The sequence below is a fragment of the Leptodactylus fuscus genome, chromosome 1 (genome assembly GCF_031893055.1).
Source record: "Leptodactylus fuscus isolate aLepFus1 chromosome 1, aLepFus1.hap2, whole genome shotgun sequence".
In the NCBI taxonomy this organism is placed as follows: Eukaryota; Metazoa; Chordata; class Amphibia; order Anura; family Leptodactylidae; genus Leptodactylus; species Leptodactylus fuscus.
The window spans coordinates 235887683-235909143 of record NC_134265.1 but is presented as its reverse complement, the minus strand read 5'-3'; the positions used below and the strand labels follow the sequence as shown (position 1 = coordinate 235909143).

General features: G+C 40.3%; 1 protein-coding gene across 1 annotated transcript in view; it reads left to right on the top strand.

Moving 5' to 3' along the window:
• Positions 1 to 14511, top strand: part of HELQ (helicase, POLQ like) — a 34985-nt gene extending 20474 nt beyond the window's left edge. The window contains exons 13-19 of the mRNA XM_075284516.1: positions 4124 to 4337; positions 4429 to 4586; positions 6279 to 6377; positions 8857 to 9030; positions 10862 to 10975; positions 13595 to 13729; positions 14210 to 14511. Of these exons, the coding sequence (XP_075140617.1) occupies positions 4124 to 4337; positions 4429 to 4586; positions 6279 to 6377; positions 8857 to 9030; positions 10862 to 10975; positions 13595 to 13729; positions 14210 to 14326 (1011 nt within the window). The 3' untranslated portion in view covers positions 14327 to 14511. The remainder of the gene's footprint in view (positions 1 to 4123; positions 4338 to 4428; positions 4587 to 6278; positions 6378 to 8856; positions 9031 to 10861; positions 10976 to 13594; positions 13730 to 14209) is intronic.
• Positions 14512 to 21461: the final 6950 nt, after the last annotated feature.

The following is a 21461-nucleotide window of genomic DNA, read 5'->3' as shown; positions in this document are numbered from 1 at the left end:
GGGAATTATTTTATGCAGATGTTATAGTACTCCACTAAGCAGACACTGATGTTATAAACTGGCAGAATTAGATGGGGGATCCCATATATACACACATCAAAAGTCCCCCAGAGTCTTTTCCATTCCTCAATATTTAAGGATCCTTTTACATAGGAAAAGTCTCTGGACTCAATATTGTCGATGATATGCAAATCATATAGTGCTAGTTGTTATTTTCACTGCTGAGTGATGGTGAAGGGAGCGAACAAGTGATCATTAGAGGAGTATTCCCACGAACACACCCATTTTTAAATTTTAAGACAATTAAAAGTTAAACATTTTGGCAAATTCAAGTAGTTAAATATTTAGTACAGTTTTAAAGATTTTCTCTAAATATCTTGTGGTCACAGTCTTGTTGTCTTGATCTGTTGCCAGTGGATACGACCATGAATACAGGAACTTTGTAAGGTCAGAAAATCAGCCAATTGTGACCGGGATATCTTCTGATACATGTAATGTCCCTGCCTGATAACTCTGCTACAATAAGAAAATCATAGCTGGGTTCCTGACCAGTCCCAGACCATAGAAAGTTTCTGCATTTGTGGTCATAACCATTGGCAACTGATCAAGATAAGACTGTCACCACTAAGTTAGAGAAAATCTTTAAAACGCTGCAGAATTTTTAAATACTTATATTTGGAAAATGTTTAACTTTTAATTATCTACAAATACAGGTATGATTATGTTTATGGGAATACCCCTTTAAATATCCTACACTTCATATTATATTGGTAGCAAATCCTCTTTTTTTTCAGTGGAAAATGTGCGGGTGACAAACAATTATTTTATATACCGTAATCTGCATATAAGATGTGATCAGCCAAAATATGAATTTTTACATTCTGACAAAAAAAAAAAAATAACACAACAAAAAGGAGTTGTTGGAATCAAATGTTGTTTATATAATGATCTATGTAATGATTATATATGTAATGTAAGATAAGATTATTAGAGCTGCCTCTACCCAAGATACAAGATGAGATAAGGTTGGGCATAAAGGTGTACAGGTTCTGTATAGTTTTGATGCATATCTGCTCACAGATATGCAGCTGGGATATAAATTCTGTACACTCCTAGGTCGCCAGAGCTGGCTTTCCAGCTTATCCCTTAAATGCTTGAATGGCGATTAAATCTGGTAACTGGGCAGGACAAAAATGTGTTGCAATCTGACAAAGATGTTCCTAGAATACCCTGTTGAGTGTGGGTGAGCATAACCTGCTTGAAAAATGCATGTTGGAAGACTTGTTATAAGAATCAACACATATGGCCACCATATGTCCTGCACATATTTCTGATCACTAACAGGGTCATTGATTTTTTTCATAGCAAAAGGAGACTGTGGCTGGCTGTCAATGGCAGTGGCACCAAATTTTCTTTTGCTAAACACTTGGAAATAGTCCGGGAAAGACAGGGATGTGTAATGAAGCTGCCACCTGTTGCCTGGATGGTGAAGAAAACTGGGAGTTGTTCATGCTGGTCAACAGATCAAATGATCCTCCCTGCTGTTGTGGTGGGGTGGGCTACCTGCAGCCTTACCTGCAGCCTTTTTGTCATGTGTGCATGCTCCCGTGTAGTCACTGTTTCCAACACCATCAAACAACTAGGTGAGAAGGGCCTAGATAATGGGAAATTCACTGAAATTATTATGCTGCTTCTCTCAGTCCGGTGATAGAACCTCTCTCGAAGTCTCACCTTGGCAGAATGTCTTCTAGTGTGTTGTAAAGACATGTGTAGTAATAATAAATATTTTATTGATATAGCGCCAACATATTCTGCAGAACTTTATTAAGCATGTACCTATAAAATGAGACATTACATTGTAATAAATTCACTCAATAGCAATGAGGGCCCAACTCACAAGAGCTTACAATCTATGAGGTGGAGGGGGTTACACTAAAGTAGCCTCAGAGTATATTAGTATGGCAGTGGGGAAACCGTTTTAATCTCCCTCTTGTGTCTGATCAGCCCCCCGTAATCATTTACATATCTGCCTGAGACAACTGCAAGCAGGGTTTTGCACCAATCTGCCAGTTCTATCTGGGTGTATAATTTAATTTATTTTTGTTGTTGGTGAATGTATTTCAGGAATATGTCCTTTGTGTTAAATGTTGTTCTTACCTACAGTATTTCACAAAAGTGAGCACACCCATCACGTGTTTGGAATTATTTAATTGTATATTTATTTTTCAGCACTGCGTTAAAGGGATCCTATCATACAAACCCTTTATTTGTTAGTAACACATCGGAATAGCCTTAAGAGAGGCTATTCTTCTCCTACCTTTTGTTGTCTTCTCCGCGCCGCCGTTCTGTAGGAATCCTGGTTCTTGTCGGTATGTAAATGAGTTATCTCGCAGCACTGGGGGCAGGCCCCAGCGCTCAAACAGCACTGGGGGCGTACCCAATGCTGCGAGAGAACTCTCTCCAGCGCAGCCTCCATCTTCATCAGCAGCGTCCTCTTCATCAACTTCTTCCGGCGGTGGCTTGTAACTTCTAGGCCTCGGGCCTTGGGCAGAGCAGACTGCGCATGCCCACAGGCCACAAGAAAATGGCCGCTTGCACAGTATTGTAAGCGGCCATTTTCTCATGGCCTGTGGTCATGCGCAGTCTGCTCTGCCCGAGGCCTAGAAGTTACAAGCCACCGCCAGAAGAAGAGGATGAAGAGGACGCTGCTGACGAAGATGGAGGCAGCGCCGGAGAGAGTTCTCTCGCAGCATTGCGGATGCCCTCAGTGTTGTGTGAGCGCTGGGGCCCGCCCCAAGTGCTGTGAGAGAACTCTTTTGCATACTGACAAGAACCATAATTCCTATGGAACGGCGGCGTGTAGAAGACAACGAAAGGTAATAGAAGAATAGCCTTTCTTAAGGCTATTCCGATGTGTTACTCACAAAAAAAAAGGAGTTTTATGATAGGATCCCATTAACCTTCTTGGGCATGGAATTCACTAGAGCGTCACAAGTTGCCACTAGAATCCTCTTCCACTCCTCAATGACAATATCTCGGAGCTGGTGGATTTTAAAGACCTTGTGCTCCTCCATCTTCCGTTTGAGGATGCCCCACAGATGCTCAATAGGGTTTAGGTTTGGAGACATGCTTGGCCAGTCAAGCACCTTTACCCTCAGTTTCCACCAAGGCAGTGGTGCATGTGGAGGTGTGTTTGGGGTCATTATCATGATGGGATCATGTTTGACTATAGGCAAGACACACTTTGTACTCCTCATCTGGTTGCCACCAGACACGATTGTCACCATCTGAACCAAATCAGTTTATCTTGGTGTCATCAGATCACAGGGCATGGTTCCATTTCCTTAGTCTGCTTGTCTTCAGCAGACTGTTTGCAGGCTTTCTTGTGCATCATCTTTAGAAGAGACTTTTTTTTTTTCTGCAGACCAATGTGATGCGGTGTATGATCTGAGCTTTGACCGGCTGATCTCCGACTCCTTTAACCTCTGCAGCAGTGCTGGCAGCACTCTATTTCGCAAAGCCAAACTCTGGATATCATGCTGAGCACGGGCACTCAAGTTCTTTGTCAAAGCAATAATACCAAATTTAAGACATCTCACCTGAGACACTTTTGAGTCACATGACACCAGGGAAGGAAAATGGCTAATTTGGCACAATTTGTTCATTTTCACTTGAGGTGTACTCTCTTTTGTTGCCAGGGGTTTAAACATTAATGGCTGTGTGTTGGGTGATTTTGATGGTACACTAAATTTACACTGTTATACAAGCTGTACACTGACTACTTTACATTGTATCAAAGTGTTATTTATTCATGTTGTCCCACGAAAATATATAATGAAGTAATTACAAAAATGTGAAGGGTGTACTGTTTTGTGAGATACTGTATTTAGCAGTTATGTTAGTCATTTATGACAGAAGCCATGATGAAGGGCTGAATCCATCATGTGATGGAAATTGCCAGCAAACCAGGTTGACCCCAGTGGCTTCCAATGTATATCTCTTAGCGCATAACCAAATTTTCCAAATAAAGGACCATCATAAATAAAGTCACTAGAGGAGTATAATATGACACTGCTATTGTAGTTCATTATTTATTTAGGTTTTTTTTTTTTTTTTTTTAAAGATTGCAAAAACAGTGGATGAGATCTATCACTTTGTGTGTCATACATTATTCAGTATTCAACAAAAACATCTAATTAAAGAAAAGTCTTTATGGGATATAACAAAAGAATCGCTGGATTATCTCACAAGCAAAAGTCTTGTATGCACCAAACATTGCCCTGAAACAAAGCAACTTGTATATGAGGTGTCAAGACTGGGACAGGCTACTTACAAAGGTGGGTAGTTGAGATGTGTATCCACTTTACAAACATTATAATAGTGTGTTTGACTTTTTTGCATGCTACAAATATGTGTCATCTTCTGTAGGGTCAATTGATTTATCCTACTGTGAGGTGCTATATAGTGATCTGCGGAAAGGACTGGAAGGACTAGTCCTTCAGAGCCATCTTCATCTTCTTTACCTTGTGACCCCCTATGATATGGTGACTCATTGCAGCCCAGACTGGATGATTTACTTCAGACAGGTAAAGTGATAAGTTTTCTTAAAGTAGAAGAGCTTATTTTCATTTGAGTCTCTATCGTAAATCTCTCCCCTTTTGTATGCTAGATTTACTGAGCTGAACAGTCTGCAGAGACACAGACTCGTAGCATTACGTATCTTTGATGCTAGGGCTTCCTGTTTCAGTAATGAAATACTGTACTGTCCAATAGTGTGATCACTTTGGGCCTGTCTTTTATAGAGAGTTAGGGTCTCCTAACATTATAGTTATGTATAAACCAAGTAGGGATCCATCTCCCTACCTGCATGCTTTTCAGACGGGTAAATCTGGCACACAATTGGATAGGGTTTAACAGACTGGCTTGGTCGTATGAATAAACTCTAAAAACTACTTTTGAGGTATAAATATAGGTGAATTGGGTGCAGGGTCGATTTTTACAACTATTTGAGCTCATGTGCATAAAAATGATGGATAATTTTTCCGCACTCTTTTCACTGTCTATGCACCAAACAATCTCACTTTAGTAGAAAGTGGAGTACATTTTAGGGTATAAGTGGTAGACTTACAGATGCTTCAAATTTATCAAATCTCATGCAGCTTTAGATAAATTTCTCGCAAGTTCCAGCAAACCTGACTTTAAAATTTTTTCTTGCGATACATTCCTTGTTTTCATTTTTCATGCCATTGCTCAGCAGTCTGCAACACACAGTAGATAGTGTTTTTTTTTTTTTATGGAAGGGAAATGTTGCTAAAATTAAGTATCTAATCAAGCCCTAAGGGGCATTCACATTACATTAATGCACTCCATTTAACAGATACATTTTTCTAAACAAAACTGTATCTGCCTGTAGACATATAGTGTTAAAAAAAAAAAATAGCTGTTTTTGACTCTGGTCAACTGTCCGTCCCTGTCTGCTGTCTCAGTTAGTTGGGAAGGGCTAGTAGTAGGTGGGCTAGCTAGGGAGACAGGGAGGGAGGGAGTGAGGGAGGGGGGGGAGGGAGAAATTCGAAATTTGTAAGAAGCATTTCAAGGTCCTGGAGTGGCCTAGTCAGTCTCCAGATCTCAACCCTATAGAAAACCTTTGGAGGGAGTTGAAAGTCTGTGTTGCCAAGCGACAGCCCCAAAACATCACTGCTCTAGAGGAGATGTGCATGGAGGAATGGGCCAACATACCAACAACAGTGTGTGCCAACCTTGTGAAGACTTACAGAAAACGTTTGACCTCTGTCATTGCCAACAAAGGATATATAAGAAAGTATTGAGATGAAATTTTGTTACTGACCAAATACTTATTTTCCACCATAATTTGCAAATAAATTCTTACAAAATCAGACAATGAGATTTTCTGGATTTGTTTTCTCATTTTGTCTCTCATAGTTGAGGTCTACCTATGATGTAAATTACAGACGCCTCATCTTTTTAAGTGGTGGAACTTGCACTATTGGTGACTGACTAAATATTTTTTTGCCCCACTGTATCTCTGCACGCTAGTATCCATGTCCATGCTCAACCAAACAGATGTTTTTTTAATGTAAGAAAATGTGCATAGTTGGGTATGTTTTTACTATTTAAAAAGAGGAATACATCTGATAAACGGATCAGCTGATTGGACAGCAGAAACGTGATATGAAGTTTGTATAGTATATTAAACCTGCTTTGTCAAATGATATATCTTTAAAAATTATTCACCTCCGTACTTTCCAAATATATTCCAGTTTAACCTCCTTGATGCTGTTGATCAGAAAGTGGCCGGGAGTGTGGGAGTGCCAGAAAGTTTTCTTGCAAAAAAAGTATCGGGTCAGAGTGTGAAGAAGGTAATGTTTATAGCCGTATTGTGTACATTTAAAATCTACAAAGTTGTGTATATTATCAGCGATCTGTATTTGTATTTGAAAGATAGACTATGGAAATATCAAGATATTGTAATAGCACAACACTTGTTCAAGGGTATTATCTCTTTTTGCAGCATGTCCCCATTCAAGGGGATGGAGCTACAGTGTTGGCCAAAAGTATTAGCACCCCTACAATTCTGTCAGATAATACTCTTGTTCTTCCAGAAAATGATTGCAAGCACAAACTCTTTGGTATTAATATCTTCATTTATTTGCTTGCAATGAAAAAACATAAAAGAGAATTTAAAAAAAGTCAAATCATTGATCATTTTACACAAAACTCCAAAAATGGGCCGGACAAAAGTATTGGCCCCCTCAGCCTAATATTTGGTAGCACAACCTTTAGACAAAATAACCGCGAACAACCGCTTCCGGTAACCATCAATGAGGTTCTTACAATGCTCTGCTAGAATTTTAGACCATTCTTCATTGGCAAACTGCTCCAGGTCCCTGAGATTTGAAGGGTGCCTTCTCCAAACGGCCATTTTAAGATCTCTCCATAGGTGTTCTATGGGATTCAGGGCTGGACTCATTGCTGGCCACTTTAGAAGTCTCCAGTGCTTTCTCTTAAACCATTTTCTAGTGCTTTTTGAAGTGTGTTTTGGGTCATTGTCCTGCTGGAAAACCCATGACCTCTGAGGGAGACCCAGCTTTCTCACACTGGGCCCTACATTATGCTGCAGAATTTGTTGGTAGTCTTCAGACTTCATAATGCCATGCACACGGTCATGCAGTCCAGTGCCAGAGGCAGCAAAGCAACCCCAAAACATCAGGGAACCTCCGCCATGTTTGACTGTAGGGACCGTGTTCTTTTCTTTGAAGGCCTCTTTTTTTTTTTCCCTGTAAACTCTATGTTGATGCCTTTTCCCAAAAAGCTCTACTTTTGTCTCATCTGATCAGAGAACATTCTTCCAAAATGTTTTTGGCTTTCTCAGGTAAGTTTTGGCAAACTCCAGCCTGGCTTTTTTATGTCTCTGGGTAAAAAGTGGGGTCTTCCTGGGTATCTTACCATACAGTTCCTTTTTAATTCAGACGCCAACGGATAGTACGGGTTGACACTGTTGTACCCTCGGACTACAGGGCAGCTTGAGCTTGTTTGTATGTTAGTTGAGGTTCTTTATCCACCATCTGAACAATCTTGCGTTGAAATCTCTCGTCAATTTTTCTTTTCCGTCCACATCTAGGGAGGTTAGCCACAGTGCCATGGGCTTTAAACTTCTTGATGACACTGCGCACGGTAGACACAGGAACATTCAGGTCTTTGGAGAAGGACGTAGCATTGAGATTGCTGATGCTTCCTCACAATTTTTCTTCTCAAGTCCTCAGACAGTTCTTTGGTCTTCTTTCTTTTCTCCATGCTCAATATGGTACACACAAGGACACAGGACAGAGGTTGAGTCAAATTTAATCCATTTCAACTGGCTGCAAGTGTGATTTAGTTATTGCCACCACCTGTTAGGTGCCTCAGGTAAGTAACAGGTGCTGTTAATTACACAAATTAGAGAAGTATCACATGATTTTTCAAACAGTGCCAATACTTTTGTTCACCCCCTTTTTTATGTTTGGTGTGGAATTATATCCAATTTGGCTTTTTGACAATTCTTTTTGTAATTTTCCATTGGACAAAATAAATGAAGATAATAATACCAAAGAATTTGTGATTGCAATCATTTTCTGGAAGAAAATGAGTATTATCTGACAGAATTGCAAGGGTGACAATAATTTTGGCCAACACTGTATGCTGCAATCCCACATGCAGAACATTGTCACCTTTTCGAGGAGGAAAAGAAAACAGATTCTTCTCAACCACATTAAAGGAGATGTTCAGTCGCAGCATGTAAATGTTATTATTTGTATAATTAAGTTATATAATGTTCCAATATACTTTCTGTATCAATTACTCCCGGTTTTCTAGATCTCTGCTTGCTGTCATTCATTCTTCTTACTCCAGGTGGATAAAAATCAGTCTATGGTCATGGGATGGAACACGGAGGTGAACGGCTCGTCACAGCACAGTAATTAAACTTCTGCTTTGCAATGAGCTGTGCACCTGTGTGTCCATCACGTGACCATGACAAATGGCTGGAAGTAAGCAGAATGAATGACAGCAGGCAGAGATCTAGAAAATGTGAGGAATCAGTACAGAAAGTATGTTGAAAAATTATAGAACTGGATTGTCTGACCAATGATCCATTCCAAAATGGCAGGGCCCATGCACCACCTGGAAAAGGCACCTCGATTACCTTTGCCCGAGGCATTGAGGGGTCAAATTTTATGACAAAACAGCTTTATCAGAGATCTAGGACACATTTTAATATGAAAGTCTTGGACTGTTAATTATCTGAATTTGCTTTCACAAGTATTAATAGTAGTATTTAACATTAATAATAATCCATTTCAGAGTACAGAGGAAAGAGTGGTGAATCGGCTTTATCTATCCTTCGTTCTACATGCCCTCACGAAGGAGCTGGATATATGGACTGTCGCTACAAAATTTAACATGCCTCGAGGGTTTATTCAGAACCTTCTTAGCTCATCCGCTTCTTTCAGTTCCTGTGTACTGCATTTTTGCGAGGTAATTTTACTAGATGAACACATTAGATGAATATTCCCATATCTATTATGTAGCATAAATGATCTCTCTGGACAGTACTTTAACTTGTATAGTAACATAACTATGGGTGGAAGAGGAGTCCTAATTTGTCATATCTGCTTTTGTCTCTCTTTTGATTGGATATTATAATTGAATAGTCAAAATAGCATAATCTTATGGTAGATTTTTGTTTTCAACCATTTGTTTGAAAATACAAAAGAAAAAAAAAGTAAAGAAATATCAAGCTAGATGTCTGGTACAAAATATGGCGAAGTATAAACAAATACTGTATATACTCGAGTATAAGCCGACCCGAATATAAGCTGAGGTCCCTAATTTTACCACAAAAAAACTGGGAAAACTTATTGACTCAAGTATAAGCCTAGGGGGAGAAATGCAGCAGCTACTGGAAAATTTCAAAAATTAAAATGGTTGGAGTTTTTGGGTGCTGGGAAAGGGGAGGGTGTGTTTTGGTTGTCTGTCTGCCCCTTCCCTGAGCTTGAGGACTGTTTTTTTTTCTTCCCCCACTTTAAATTCAGTCTGGCTGAATATAGGGTATCTGCAGTGCTCCTATTAACCCCTTCCCGACAGAACAGGAGCACTGCAGATACCCTATATTCAGTAGACCGGGCACTTTCAGACACAGTATACCTAATGTGTATGTGTTTCACAGTCATTTTCTACTTTTATATGTATTCTAGGGAAAGGAGGGATTAAGAACTTTTATTATTATTATTTTTTTTATCTTTTTTTTTTTTTTTGCACTCTCTGGTCAAAACCCGCCTGCCACGACTGTCGCGGCTTCCCACTCCAGAGTCTGCTGAAATGAATGGGCCGACACCAGAGGTTGCTGCCGCCAGGCGGACGCCGCGGCTTAACGAACCGCGGAATCCGCCTGAAGAAAGGCGGCAGAGTGGGGGCTAATTATGACGTGGATTATGCGCCATAATCCGCCCCCTCTGTGCCCGTGTGAACGGGCCCTTAGAGTTCTTTATTTGTATGGCAAGTTGTAGTTTTTATTGGTACCATTAATTGGTATATATGACTTTTAGATCACTTTTTATTGCTATTGCAATTTTTCACATTAACATATATATAATATATATATATATATATATATATATATATATATATATATATATATATATATTTATTTACGGTGTACATGTATAAATTAACACTGTTTGTTTACTTTACACCCAAATGTCATATTCTCTATTGATCACAGCATCTGAGGGGTTAAACTGCAAGAGCCGGACTATTTGCTGACTTCGTAGGCTAGTCCCACGTCCCACAGCTACTGTTCCTGCAGCAGGAAAGCACCATGTTATTACAGTGCTGAGCATTAACTACTCGCTCAGTGCTACCTTATACTATGGCACAGAGTATTAAGGGGTTAAGGAATCCTTGTGACCTGACTTGAGATAAACTAAGCTGTAAAGTTTGCCTTATAAGCTAAGTAAAAAAATGTCATCATATATGAGATGGGTGAAAAACAATGTACCATTGTTATCAGTTTCGAGAGGTTTCTAAATCCATATTGGTTCCATTATTTTCTGTATATTGGAACAGAGGTGACATTCAGTTGAAGAGGCATCCAGAGCTCCTCACACATAACATTCACAATAAGTTGTGGTGGCATTCATGCCCTTCTACGATTGTAGTAGAGAGAAACCAGCACCTCTAAATTACTTTACTTTATCATCTTGATCTTGTCAATGTATGCTTTTGGATAACTTGTTTTGTGATCTGTTTTGAAAATGTGCGATATTATTAGTATTTGTTTTACTACAGTCCTTCTGTTTTAATACAGGAACTGGATGAATTCTGGGCCTATAAAGCTCTATTTCTGGACGTCACCAAGAAACTTAGTTATTGTGTTAAATCAGAGCTAATACCTCTAATGGAAGTAGCTGGTGTTTTGGAGGTTAGTAACCTGGAATATATATTTGTAAGAAAACTGGGGGCAGTAGTGGCCAACAAAATATTATAGGGTTTTTGGGATGTTTTAAAAATAAATATCAATATGTGATTGTTGGCAGGTGACAGCCAGCGTCCACATAGATCTGGTGATCGGGACTGCAGCGTATGTCTGTACTATACAGTGCATAGAGCTGGAAGCAGATAGCTCCACACACTGTATAGTGGCAGTGGTGCAGTTACTGCAGCTCCTCTGTCATTGATGACAATTCTTGTCCTTCTTTGGCCTCTTACAGGGGTTCTCCGCAGCAACCAACAAAAAGGGACACACTAGACCATATTTTCACTCACCTCTATTCTATTATTTTTAGCTCAGTTCTTGTTTGTCACTCTTCTCATCTTTACTAGTACTTGGCAAAAAAAACAAAACGAGCAACCCTGGCACACTGATCTAGCAAAAAAGTTGAGGCAGGCTGCCATTGTTGCTGAATGGCGATGGAAAACAGATTTCAAGGATGATCTAACAACAAACATATACAGTATGTGCACTCATTTCTGCAAAACAGAACTACTTCATTGCTCTTATATCTTCTCTATCCTACAACTCCAGACAATTATTTAACACCTTTAACTCCTTACTGTTTTCCTCCTACACCTCTCGTCTCAGTTAAGCACTTTGCTTCACATTACAAAAACAAAATGGACAACATTAGAGACAGCTTCAACATACCGAATCCGCAAAACCTTCAGACAACCACTCTGTGCCTTTCCCACTTAACCACCCTCCTTACCATTACAAAAAAAACTTTCCAACTCACACTTGACCACTTGCCCATTTTACCCAATCTCATTACAACTGATCCCCAACTTTACCACTGTTTATCTCAGCCCTAATCCACCTCCTCAACCTGTCACTAACCAATGGCACCTTCTCCTCTTCTTTAAAACATGCTGCTATCATTCTTATGAAGCTATCTCCTGATCTGTTCTCAGTCCCATAACCATGCACTCTCATTAGAGCCATACACCTTCAAAACTCCTTGATCAACGTCTTGTATAATCTCTCAAAGAATGGACTTAAAGTGGGTTCTACCCTGGTTCTGACCCCTGGGCCACATTATCAGAACGAGCCCTCACATCACACCAAAGAGATCCAAGGATGGGGCTTGTTCTGAACCAGGCTGGAACTCCCAGGTCCATCATGAAGAATCTACTGGATGAATTAAGGTAAATTTAACTTGCTGGACAACCGCTTTAATGGGTTGTCCAGGATCTGAAGTTATTTGATATGCACAGGATAGGTCATCAGTATCAGATCGGCCAAGGTCTTGAAGTGGAGCCATGTTGCTTACACTGGATACCTAGTACAGTTGAACTTCTTTTGAGATGACCACCCAAAATTACATTAAAAAGTGATATTCCGGATGGGTCTTCTCAAAGAAGATTGCTAGTATAGAAAACTGAAAATTAGTAACAGAATATTAGAGATGAGTGAGTACTGTTCGGATCAGCCGATCCAAACAGCACGCTCGCATAGAAATGAATGGACGTAGCCAGCACGCGGGGGGTTAAGCGGCCGGCCGCCGTCAAAGCGGAAGTACCAGGTGCATCCATTCATTTCTATGGAGCGTGCTGTTCGGATCGGCTGATCCGAACAGTACTCGCTCATCTCTACAGAATATGTTCTTAGGGGCTGGTCTTATCAAAGAGGTGATCTTTTGGAGAGGTTTCACTGTATATGGCTACCAGCTGCCAAAATCTGATATTGATGACCTTTCCTGGGAATAGGTCATCAGTGAGGGCTTGTTCACATCTGCGCCTGATCTCTGTTCATACAGGTTTCCGTTTCCTACACAAAACTGAGCAGGAGACGGAAACCTGCAGGACTCTTTCATACCCATTCATTTGAATGGGTTTGAAAGATGTCCGGCCGTGAGCGCCGGTGAGCGTTTTATGCTCTCCGCCGCGAAAACATTTTCTTTAAATTGGACACAGAGTCGGACATGCAGTACTCTGTGTCCGATTTAAAAAAAAAAAAAAAAAAAAAACGGTTTCGCGGCGGAGAGCATAAAATTCTCACCGGCGCTCACGGCCGGACCCGGTCTGACAGCTTTCCATCTTCTGCATGCAGAAGACGGAAAGCTGAGAACGGACTCCGGGCGCTAGTGTGAACCTAGCGTAAAAAGTACCTTCAGTTTCTAGATAAAGCCTTTAATGTGGCTGGTCTGCTATAGGAGACAGGGCATTGGGCGAGAGCTGTCTTACACACTTGGAAAAATCTGAGGTTTTTCACGAGGGAAAGGAGGTTTAAACCAGATGATTTTCAGGATTACATATAGAGTTTTCACTTCAATAAAAGACAGAATATCTACAATAACTGTAGTAAGAAAAATTTCATGGTTTATGACTTTTTTTTTTTTTTTTCCTCTGTGCTGTTTGCATTAAATGTTTCTGTCATAATTCCATACCGCTGCCTTACACATTCTTGATTCAACAAATGACCCTGCAGCCACATAAGTTCTCACTACAGGCAAAAGTACATGTACAGTACAATTGGAATGGGTGATAATTAAAAATAGCATAACATATAGTAATATCTGAGTTGTTTTTTGTTTTTTTTCTATAGGCCCGAGCCAGACAACTTTACAATGCAGGTTATACTACGCTTGCTCATTTGGCCAATGCTGATCCACAATTGATGGTAAAAACCATAGAACATTTGTCAAAACGTCAAGCAAACCAAATAATTTGCTCAGCCAAGGTGAGGAATATACAATTTTTTTCTTCTTTTTTTTTCTTACTGTCTTTTAAAGAGGACCTTTCATAGGAATATGTGGTTTTATATACCACTAGAAAGCCGACAGTGCGCTGAATTTAGCAGAATTTAGCGCACTGTCATCTTTCCCGTTATGTACCCCAGAGTTGGAGATATCGATGCCGTTAGTTTGAGCACCAATATTTCCCTACTGTTCCTCATAGCTCATTGTTATCTCCAGCCCTGGGGTAGATAATGGGAAAGCCATTTAGTCTTTTAAGGCGTTCTAGTGGTATATAGAACCATTTATGCATGAGGACATGAAAGGTCCTCTTTAACCATTTACAGTCTTTTAATATATTTCACAATCAAACATGTTATGTTTTTATTATTTAAAGCTTTGTTGCCAGTTCTGATAATGCATATTATAAACTCTGACTCTTGAGCACTGGACTTTAAATAACCCATTGAATACCTATTTTCTAGATGTTAATAAATGAAAAGGCCGAAGCGCTACAAGAGGAAGTGGAAGAGCTGCTTCGTCTTCCACCTGATCTGCCATCTCTAATCATGGAAACAGAAATACCTAAAATGAATGAATGAAAACCTTTAGTGGGTCTCCTACTCTGTCTTATCTAAGGGCTGCATAGATAGTCGAGGGGGGAGATGATAAATTTGGGGATTTGTTTTTAAAGATATGTGTAGGCATGATAAGCAGACTTTCTACATACAATTTTTACAGCTCTAATCCAAGTAAACTATATACATCAATGAGCTGCATAATTTATTTCTATTCATGCACTTTTTTTTGGCCTAAATGTAAATGTATCTGTTGGTTAGCTGTATATATACGTCTGTGTAAATATTATTCAAAGCAAATGGCTAATTCAGTGGAGTGTTAAGTTCTTGTACTTTTTTACACTAAGGCCCCATGTACGGAAACATGGTGAAAAATCATTGTGGTCTTGTCCTCAGTATTTTTCATTGAGTTCTTGCTTTGTGTTTCTCAAAGTTTTTTTTTTTTTTTTTCTTTCCCTATTAAATATGTAAGGAAACTAGCTAAAAGTAACAAAAAAAAAAAAAAAAAAAAAAAGTTTTTTTTTTTCTCCACAATGTAAGGTACTGCTTAATGCAGGGTGTCTTTTCCCCCGCTGCATTTGCACAGCAATCAATAATGCTGCACTTCCGCATTTTGGGGTCTTAGCATAAAGTTTATTTTTAAAGGAAAAAAGAACATCTGGAAAAAGAAATATAGTCACTGGAAACGGCATAATTTATATCCAACCATGAGTAAACCTGATTAAAGACTCCACCAGGGTTATTGCCATCTGCACAAATCATGGCGGAGATGGGAAAAACGTACTGCAATTCCTGCCCACAAAGGGAGGACTTACAAAAACAGGCAAGCAACAGTGCCCAATTCTGTTCCCATATCTCCAGTTGAAGTGAATGGAAGCTATGGAAACTAGTTACTAACTACTCTGTTTCTGTAAGGGCGGGTTCACACCAGTGCCCAATCTCCGATTTGTGGGTTTCCATCTTCTGCTGACAGGAGATGGAAACCCGGCATTCAGTGTCCGGCTGTGAGCGCCCATGAGCGTCTTCTGGTCTTTGCGATGAAGCCAGATTTTTTAACTGAACACAAAGTCCTGCATGTCTGACTTTGTGTCCAGTTAAAAAAAACAGTTTCGCCGCGGAGACCAGAAGATGCTCACAGGCACTCACTTTGCAAACCTATTCAAATGAATGGGGTTGAAAACTGGCTGCCGGTTGCCGTCTCCTGTACAGTTTCTCAGTCAGGAAACGGAAACCGGCAAAGTGGAGACCGGGTGCAGGTGTGAACCCGCCGTATCTGTGTTGCTAAGGAAACAGTATAGGTGTTTTGTGATTTTTTCATGGCTTGCATTAATCTCCATGGGAGTTATGGGAACAGCATAAAACATTGCCTAGTAAGTTCCATCCTGATAGTCAGGGCTTGTGGCTAGTTAGTCCTGTTATTCTGTGATTTGCCAAAATGGGACTAAAGAGGTTGTCCCATCTCAAGGATCCTATCTATACTGGTTGTGTATGTAAATTGAAGACTTTTCCTAAATATATTGGTTTAGAAATTCTGCTTTGTTTGCCTGCTATGTGAACTTATTCCTCCCATTGTTTACACAACATCGCTATAACCTGTGAGACAAGTGACGTCATTCACTCAGTGGCAGCAGGACAATCCGTTCAGCTGATAACGTCTGTTATATCTTTTTGTGAACACATAGATAACACTGAGTCTATTCTCTACAAGCATGTGCATATTATCTGATCTGCATAAGTATTATGTTACTTCTCAGGTGGGAGGGAGGAGGAGAAATACAAGAAGTGAGAAGAAAAGACTGCTGGCAAACTGCTGAAACAGTGAGATGGGAAAACCCCTTTAAAGTTTTTATACTTCAGCATATGGAAACACTTTGGACAATTGTATGCTTCCAAATCTGTGGGAAAATTTTGAGGACCACGCCTTTCTGTTACAGTATAACTCTGCTCCAGTGTACAAAGAAAAGTCCATAAAGGCATGGCTGGGTGAGATTGGTGTTTGATATTTTGGAGTGGAAGCTCTCAATGACCCACATAAATCCCTGTCCTCAAGCTCCATCAAACTCATGAGAGGTGAAACAGAGATTGCAAGCAACTTGTGTCCTACCTCACAAATACATAGAAATGAATGGGCTGTAGTTGCAGATAATATATGGAAAAACAACTATGGTTGGTCATGTGCATATAGCCACTGATGAGCAGATGCTTCTCCACTTTCGCCTAGATGAGAAATGCCATACCTAGCTGCTAATACCACCTCCTGATGCTGGGTTCACACTAGCGTTCGGCAGTCCGTTCTCAGGTTTCCGTCTTCTGCATGTAGAAGATGGCAACCTGTCATGCCGAGTCCGGCCGTGAGCGTCGGTGAGCGTTTTATGCTCTCCACGGCGAAACCGTTTTTTTTTTTTTTTTTTTTAAAACCGGACACAGAATACTGCATGTCCGACTCTGTGTCCATCTGGAAAAAAAAAAAACGGTTTCGTTGTGGAGAGCATAAAACGCTCACCGGTGCTCACACCGGACACCTTTCAAACCCATTCAGTCCTGCAGCTTTCCGTCTCCTGCTCTGTTTTGTGCAGGAAACGGAAACCTGCAAAATGGACTCCCGGGCGCAGATGTGAACGAGCCCTTATCTGCTGCTCTACTTGTTTTCACCCTTTGAAAATGCTTATTTTCTCTGATCGCTGGTTCTAGTCCCTTATTGGGAGAAAAAAAAAGAAAAGAGGTTTAAATGTGGTAAAAATAAGTTCCCAAAGATCCCATTTATTATGTAATAATAATATATTTTAAGTGCTTATTTAGATAATGCCATCATATTCCGCAGCACTTTACAGATATTGCCAGTCACTGTCCCATAAAGGGCTGACAATCTATATTCCCAATCAGTACTTCTTTTGGAGTGTGGGAGGAAACCGGAGTACCCAGAGGAAACCCACGCAAACATACAAACTCTATGCAGATGTTGTCTTTGGCAGGATTTTAACAGAGTAATACTGTAAATCAATTCACACAATGAGATTCAGGATCCTATCCTGCTTGCGAGATCAGGGACAACATAGGAGGTAGTATTTCTTATACAGTGGTCCAGCCGGTTTTGAGGTAAAGGTTGTTTTCCTTACACATATAAATAAAGCTGTATGAGCCATCACCATCTTAACCTGTGGGATAGTGCGGGAGAGTGAACAGAGAGAGGTCAGTTTTAGGGATTCTAACTGCAGATGTGTTTAGATTAAGAATTGTGATAGGCCTATCTGAAAAGATGTGTTTTAAGAAATCACTGTCAAAAGTGGAGGTTGGGGGACATCTGGGTAATAGTGACCATAACATAATAAGTTTTCTTGTACACATAAAGATGTTCATTAGAAGGGGGTACAAAAACACTAAACGTCTGGAAGGCCAATTTTAACCAGCTGAGAGAGGAGCTTAGTAGCATAAATTGGGACAATGTCCTTAACGTGATGGGAACACAAACTAAATGGCAAAGAAATAATACCGAGCAACCACAGAAAATACGCTCAAATTAATCATGTACAAAATACAAGGGAGATTTACAGCAGCAGTGATTTCATCCAAAAACCCCTTGGGGAACGACAGATGCAGAAGAATGACCGATGGATGTGAAGAAAACTGCGCTACTCTCTTGGGATAAACAACACACGCACTTTATTCCGCTTTCTTAAAAACGCGACTCTACACACAGCGTTTCGGGGATTCCCCTTTTCCAAGTGTAACAGAAACACACAATATACCCACGTCCACGCTGTGCATCACATTGTACTCCTGCAAGGAAGCTTCTGCTCCTGATTTCTGCTCCTGATTCCTTGTTCGGGTATATTGTGTGTTTCTGTTACACTTGGAAAAGGGGAATCCCTGAAACGCTGTGTGTAGCGTCGTGTTTTTAAGAAAGCGGAATAAAGTGCGTGTGTTGTTTATCCCAAGAGAGTAGCGCAGTTTTCTTCACATCCATCGGTCATTCTTCCACAAACTAAATGGGACATCTTCAAAAATATACAAAATAAGAGCACTACAAAACACATACCCTATGGGAATAAGCGGGCCAGAAATCATAGAAAACCAATATGGCTAACTAAAACGGTACAGAATGCAATGAGGGATAAAAAGGAAGCATTTAAAGAACTAAAAGAAGAGAGTAGCGACACAGCATTAAAAAACTATAAGGAGAAAAATAAATTGTGCAAAAGACAAATAAAGGAGGCAAAGATCGAGGCTGAGAGAAAAATTGCCAAGAAGAGTAAAAGTAATCCAAAATTATTCTTCAATTACATAAATAATAAGAGAATAAAAACTGACAATGTGGCCACTCTCAAAAATAATCTGGGTGCAATGGAGGAGGAGGAAAAAGCACAAGTATTAAATGCCTTCTTCTCTACATTGTTTACACAAGAAAATCCATTGGTCAGCAACATGATTAGGGGTAATGTTAACTCTCAATTAAATATCACCTGCTTAACCCAGGAAGAAGTACAGCGCCGCCTGCAAAATACTAAAATAGAAAAATCGCCCGGTCCAGATGGAATACACCCCCGAGTTCTGAGGGAATTAAGCATGGTCATAGATAGACCCTTGTATCTAATATTTAAGGATTCAGTAATGACTGGGTCTGTTCCACAGGATTGGCGAATAGCAAATGTGGTGCCAATTTTCAAAAAGGGGTGTAAAAGGGAACCTGGGAACTATAGGCCAGTAAGTTTAACTTCTGTGGTGGGAAAGATATTTGAGGGCTTTCCTGGAGTATCTCAATATACAGTGGGGCAAAAAAGTATTTAGTCAGTCACCAATAGTGCAAGTTCCACCACTTAAAAAGATGAGAGGCATCTGTAATTTACATCATAAGTAGACCTCAACTATGAGAGACAAAATGAGAAAACAAATCCAGAAAATCACATTGTCAGATTTTGTAAGAATTTATTTGAAAATTATGGTGGAAAATAAGTATTTGGTCAGTAACAAAATTTCATCTCAATACTTTGTTCTATATCCTTTGTTGGCAATGACAGAGGTCAAACGTTTTCTGTAAGTCTTCACAAGGTTGGCACACACTGTTGTTGGTATGTTGGCCCATTCCTCCATGCAGATCTCCTCTAGAGCAGTGATGTTTTGGAGCTGTCGCTTGGCAACACGGACTTTCAACTCCCTCCAAAGGTTTTCTATAGGGTTGAGATCTGGAGACTGGCTAGGCCACTCCAGGACCTTGAAATGCTTCTTACAAAGCCACTCCTTCGTTGCCCTGGCGGTGTGCTTTGGATCATTGTCATGTTGAAAGACCCAGCCACGTTTCATCTTCAATGCCCTTGCTGATGGAAGGAGGTTTGCACTCAAAATCTCACGATACATGGCCCCATTCATTCTTTCATGTACCCGGATCAGTCGTCCTGGTCCCTTTGCAGAGAAACAGCCCCAAAGCATGATGTTTCCACCCCCATGCTTTACAGTAGGTATGGTGTTTGATGGATGCAACTCAGTATTCTTTTTCCTCCAAACACGAAAAGTTGTGTTTCTACCAAACAGTTCCAGTTTGGTTTCATCAGACCATAGGACATTCTCCCAATACTCTTCTGGATAATCCAAATGCTCTCTAGCAAACTTCAGACGGGCCCGGACATGTACTGGCTTAAGCAGTGGGACACGTCTGGCACTGCAGGATCTGAGTCCTTGGCGGCGTAGTGTGTTACTGATGGTAGGCTTTGTAACATTGGTCCCAGCTCTCTGCAGTTCATTCACTAGGTCCCCCCGCGTGGTTCTGGGATTTTTGCTCACCGTTCTTGTGATCATTTTGACCCCACGGGGTGAGATTTTGCGTGGAGCCCCAGATCGAGGGAGATTATCAGTGGTCTTGTATGTCTTCCATTTTCTAATTATTGCTCCCACAGTTGATTTATTCAATCCAAGCTGGTTGCCTATTGCAGATTCAGTCTTCCCAGCCTGGTGCAGGGCTACAATTTTGTTTCTGGTGTCCTTTGACAGCTCTTTGGTCTTCACCATAGTGGAGTTTGGTGTCTGACTGTTTGAGGGTGTGCACAGGTGTCTTTTTATACTGATAAGTTTAAACAGGTACCATTACTACAGGTAATGAGTGGAGGAAAGAGGAGACTCTTAAAGAAGAAGTTACAGGTCTGTGAGAGCCAGAAATCTTGATTGTTTGTAGGTGACCAAATACTTATTTTCCACCATAATTTGCAAATAAATTCTTACAAAATCAGACAATGTGATTTTCTGGATTTGTTTTCTCATTTTGTCTCTCATAGTTGAGGTCTACCTATGATGTAAATTACAGACGCCTCTCATCTTTTTAATTGGTGGAACTTGCACTATTGGTGACTGACTAAATACTTTTTTGCCCCACTGTAAATAATCAAATCAGCATGGGTTTATGAGGAATCGGTCCTGTCAGACTAATCTGATCAGCTTCTATGAGGAGGTCAGTTCAAGACTGGACACGGGTAATGCAGTGGACTTGGTGTATCTGGACATGGGTAATGCAGTGGATGTGGTGTATCTGGACATGGGTAATGCAGTGGATGTGGTGTACCTGGACTTTTCAAAGGCTTTTGATACTGTTCCACATAAACGATTGGTATGCAAAATGAGACTGTTGGGACTGGGGGAAAACATATGCAATTGGGTTAGCAACTGGCTCACTGATAGGAAACAGAGGGTACTTGTTAATGGTAAATATTCAGACTGGGCCACAGTCACCAGTGGGGTGCCACAGGGGTCAGTATTGGGTCCTCTCTTATTTAATATCTTTATTAATGACCTGGTAGAGGGTTTACAAAGCAGGGTGTCCATATTTGCAGATGATACTAAACTTTGTAGGGTAATCAATAATGAGGAGGATAGTAGAATATTACAAGGGGATCTAAGGAAACTGGAAGCATGGGCAGAGACTTGGCAAATGAAGTTTAATGTTGACAAATGTAAGGTAATGCACTTTTGTCGACGTAATAAAATGTATGACTATGTACTTAATAGTAAATTACTGGGTAAGACTACCAATGAAAAGGACTTAGGGATTTTGGTGGACAGCAAGCTTACCTTTAATGACCAGTGTCAGGCAGCTGCTGCCAAGGCAAATAAAATTATAGGATGCATCAAAAGAGGTCTAGATTCTCATAACAAGGACATAGTTATGCCTCTATAC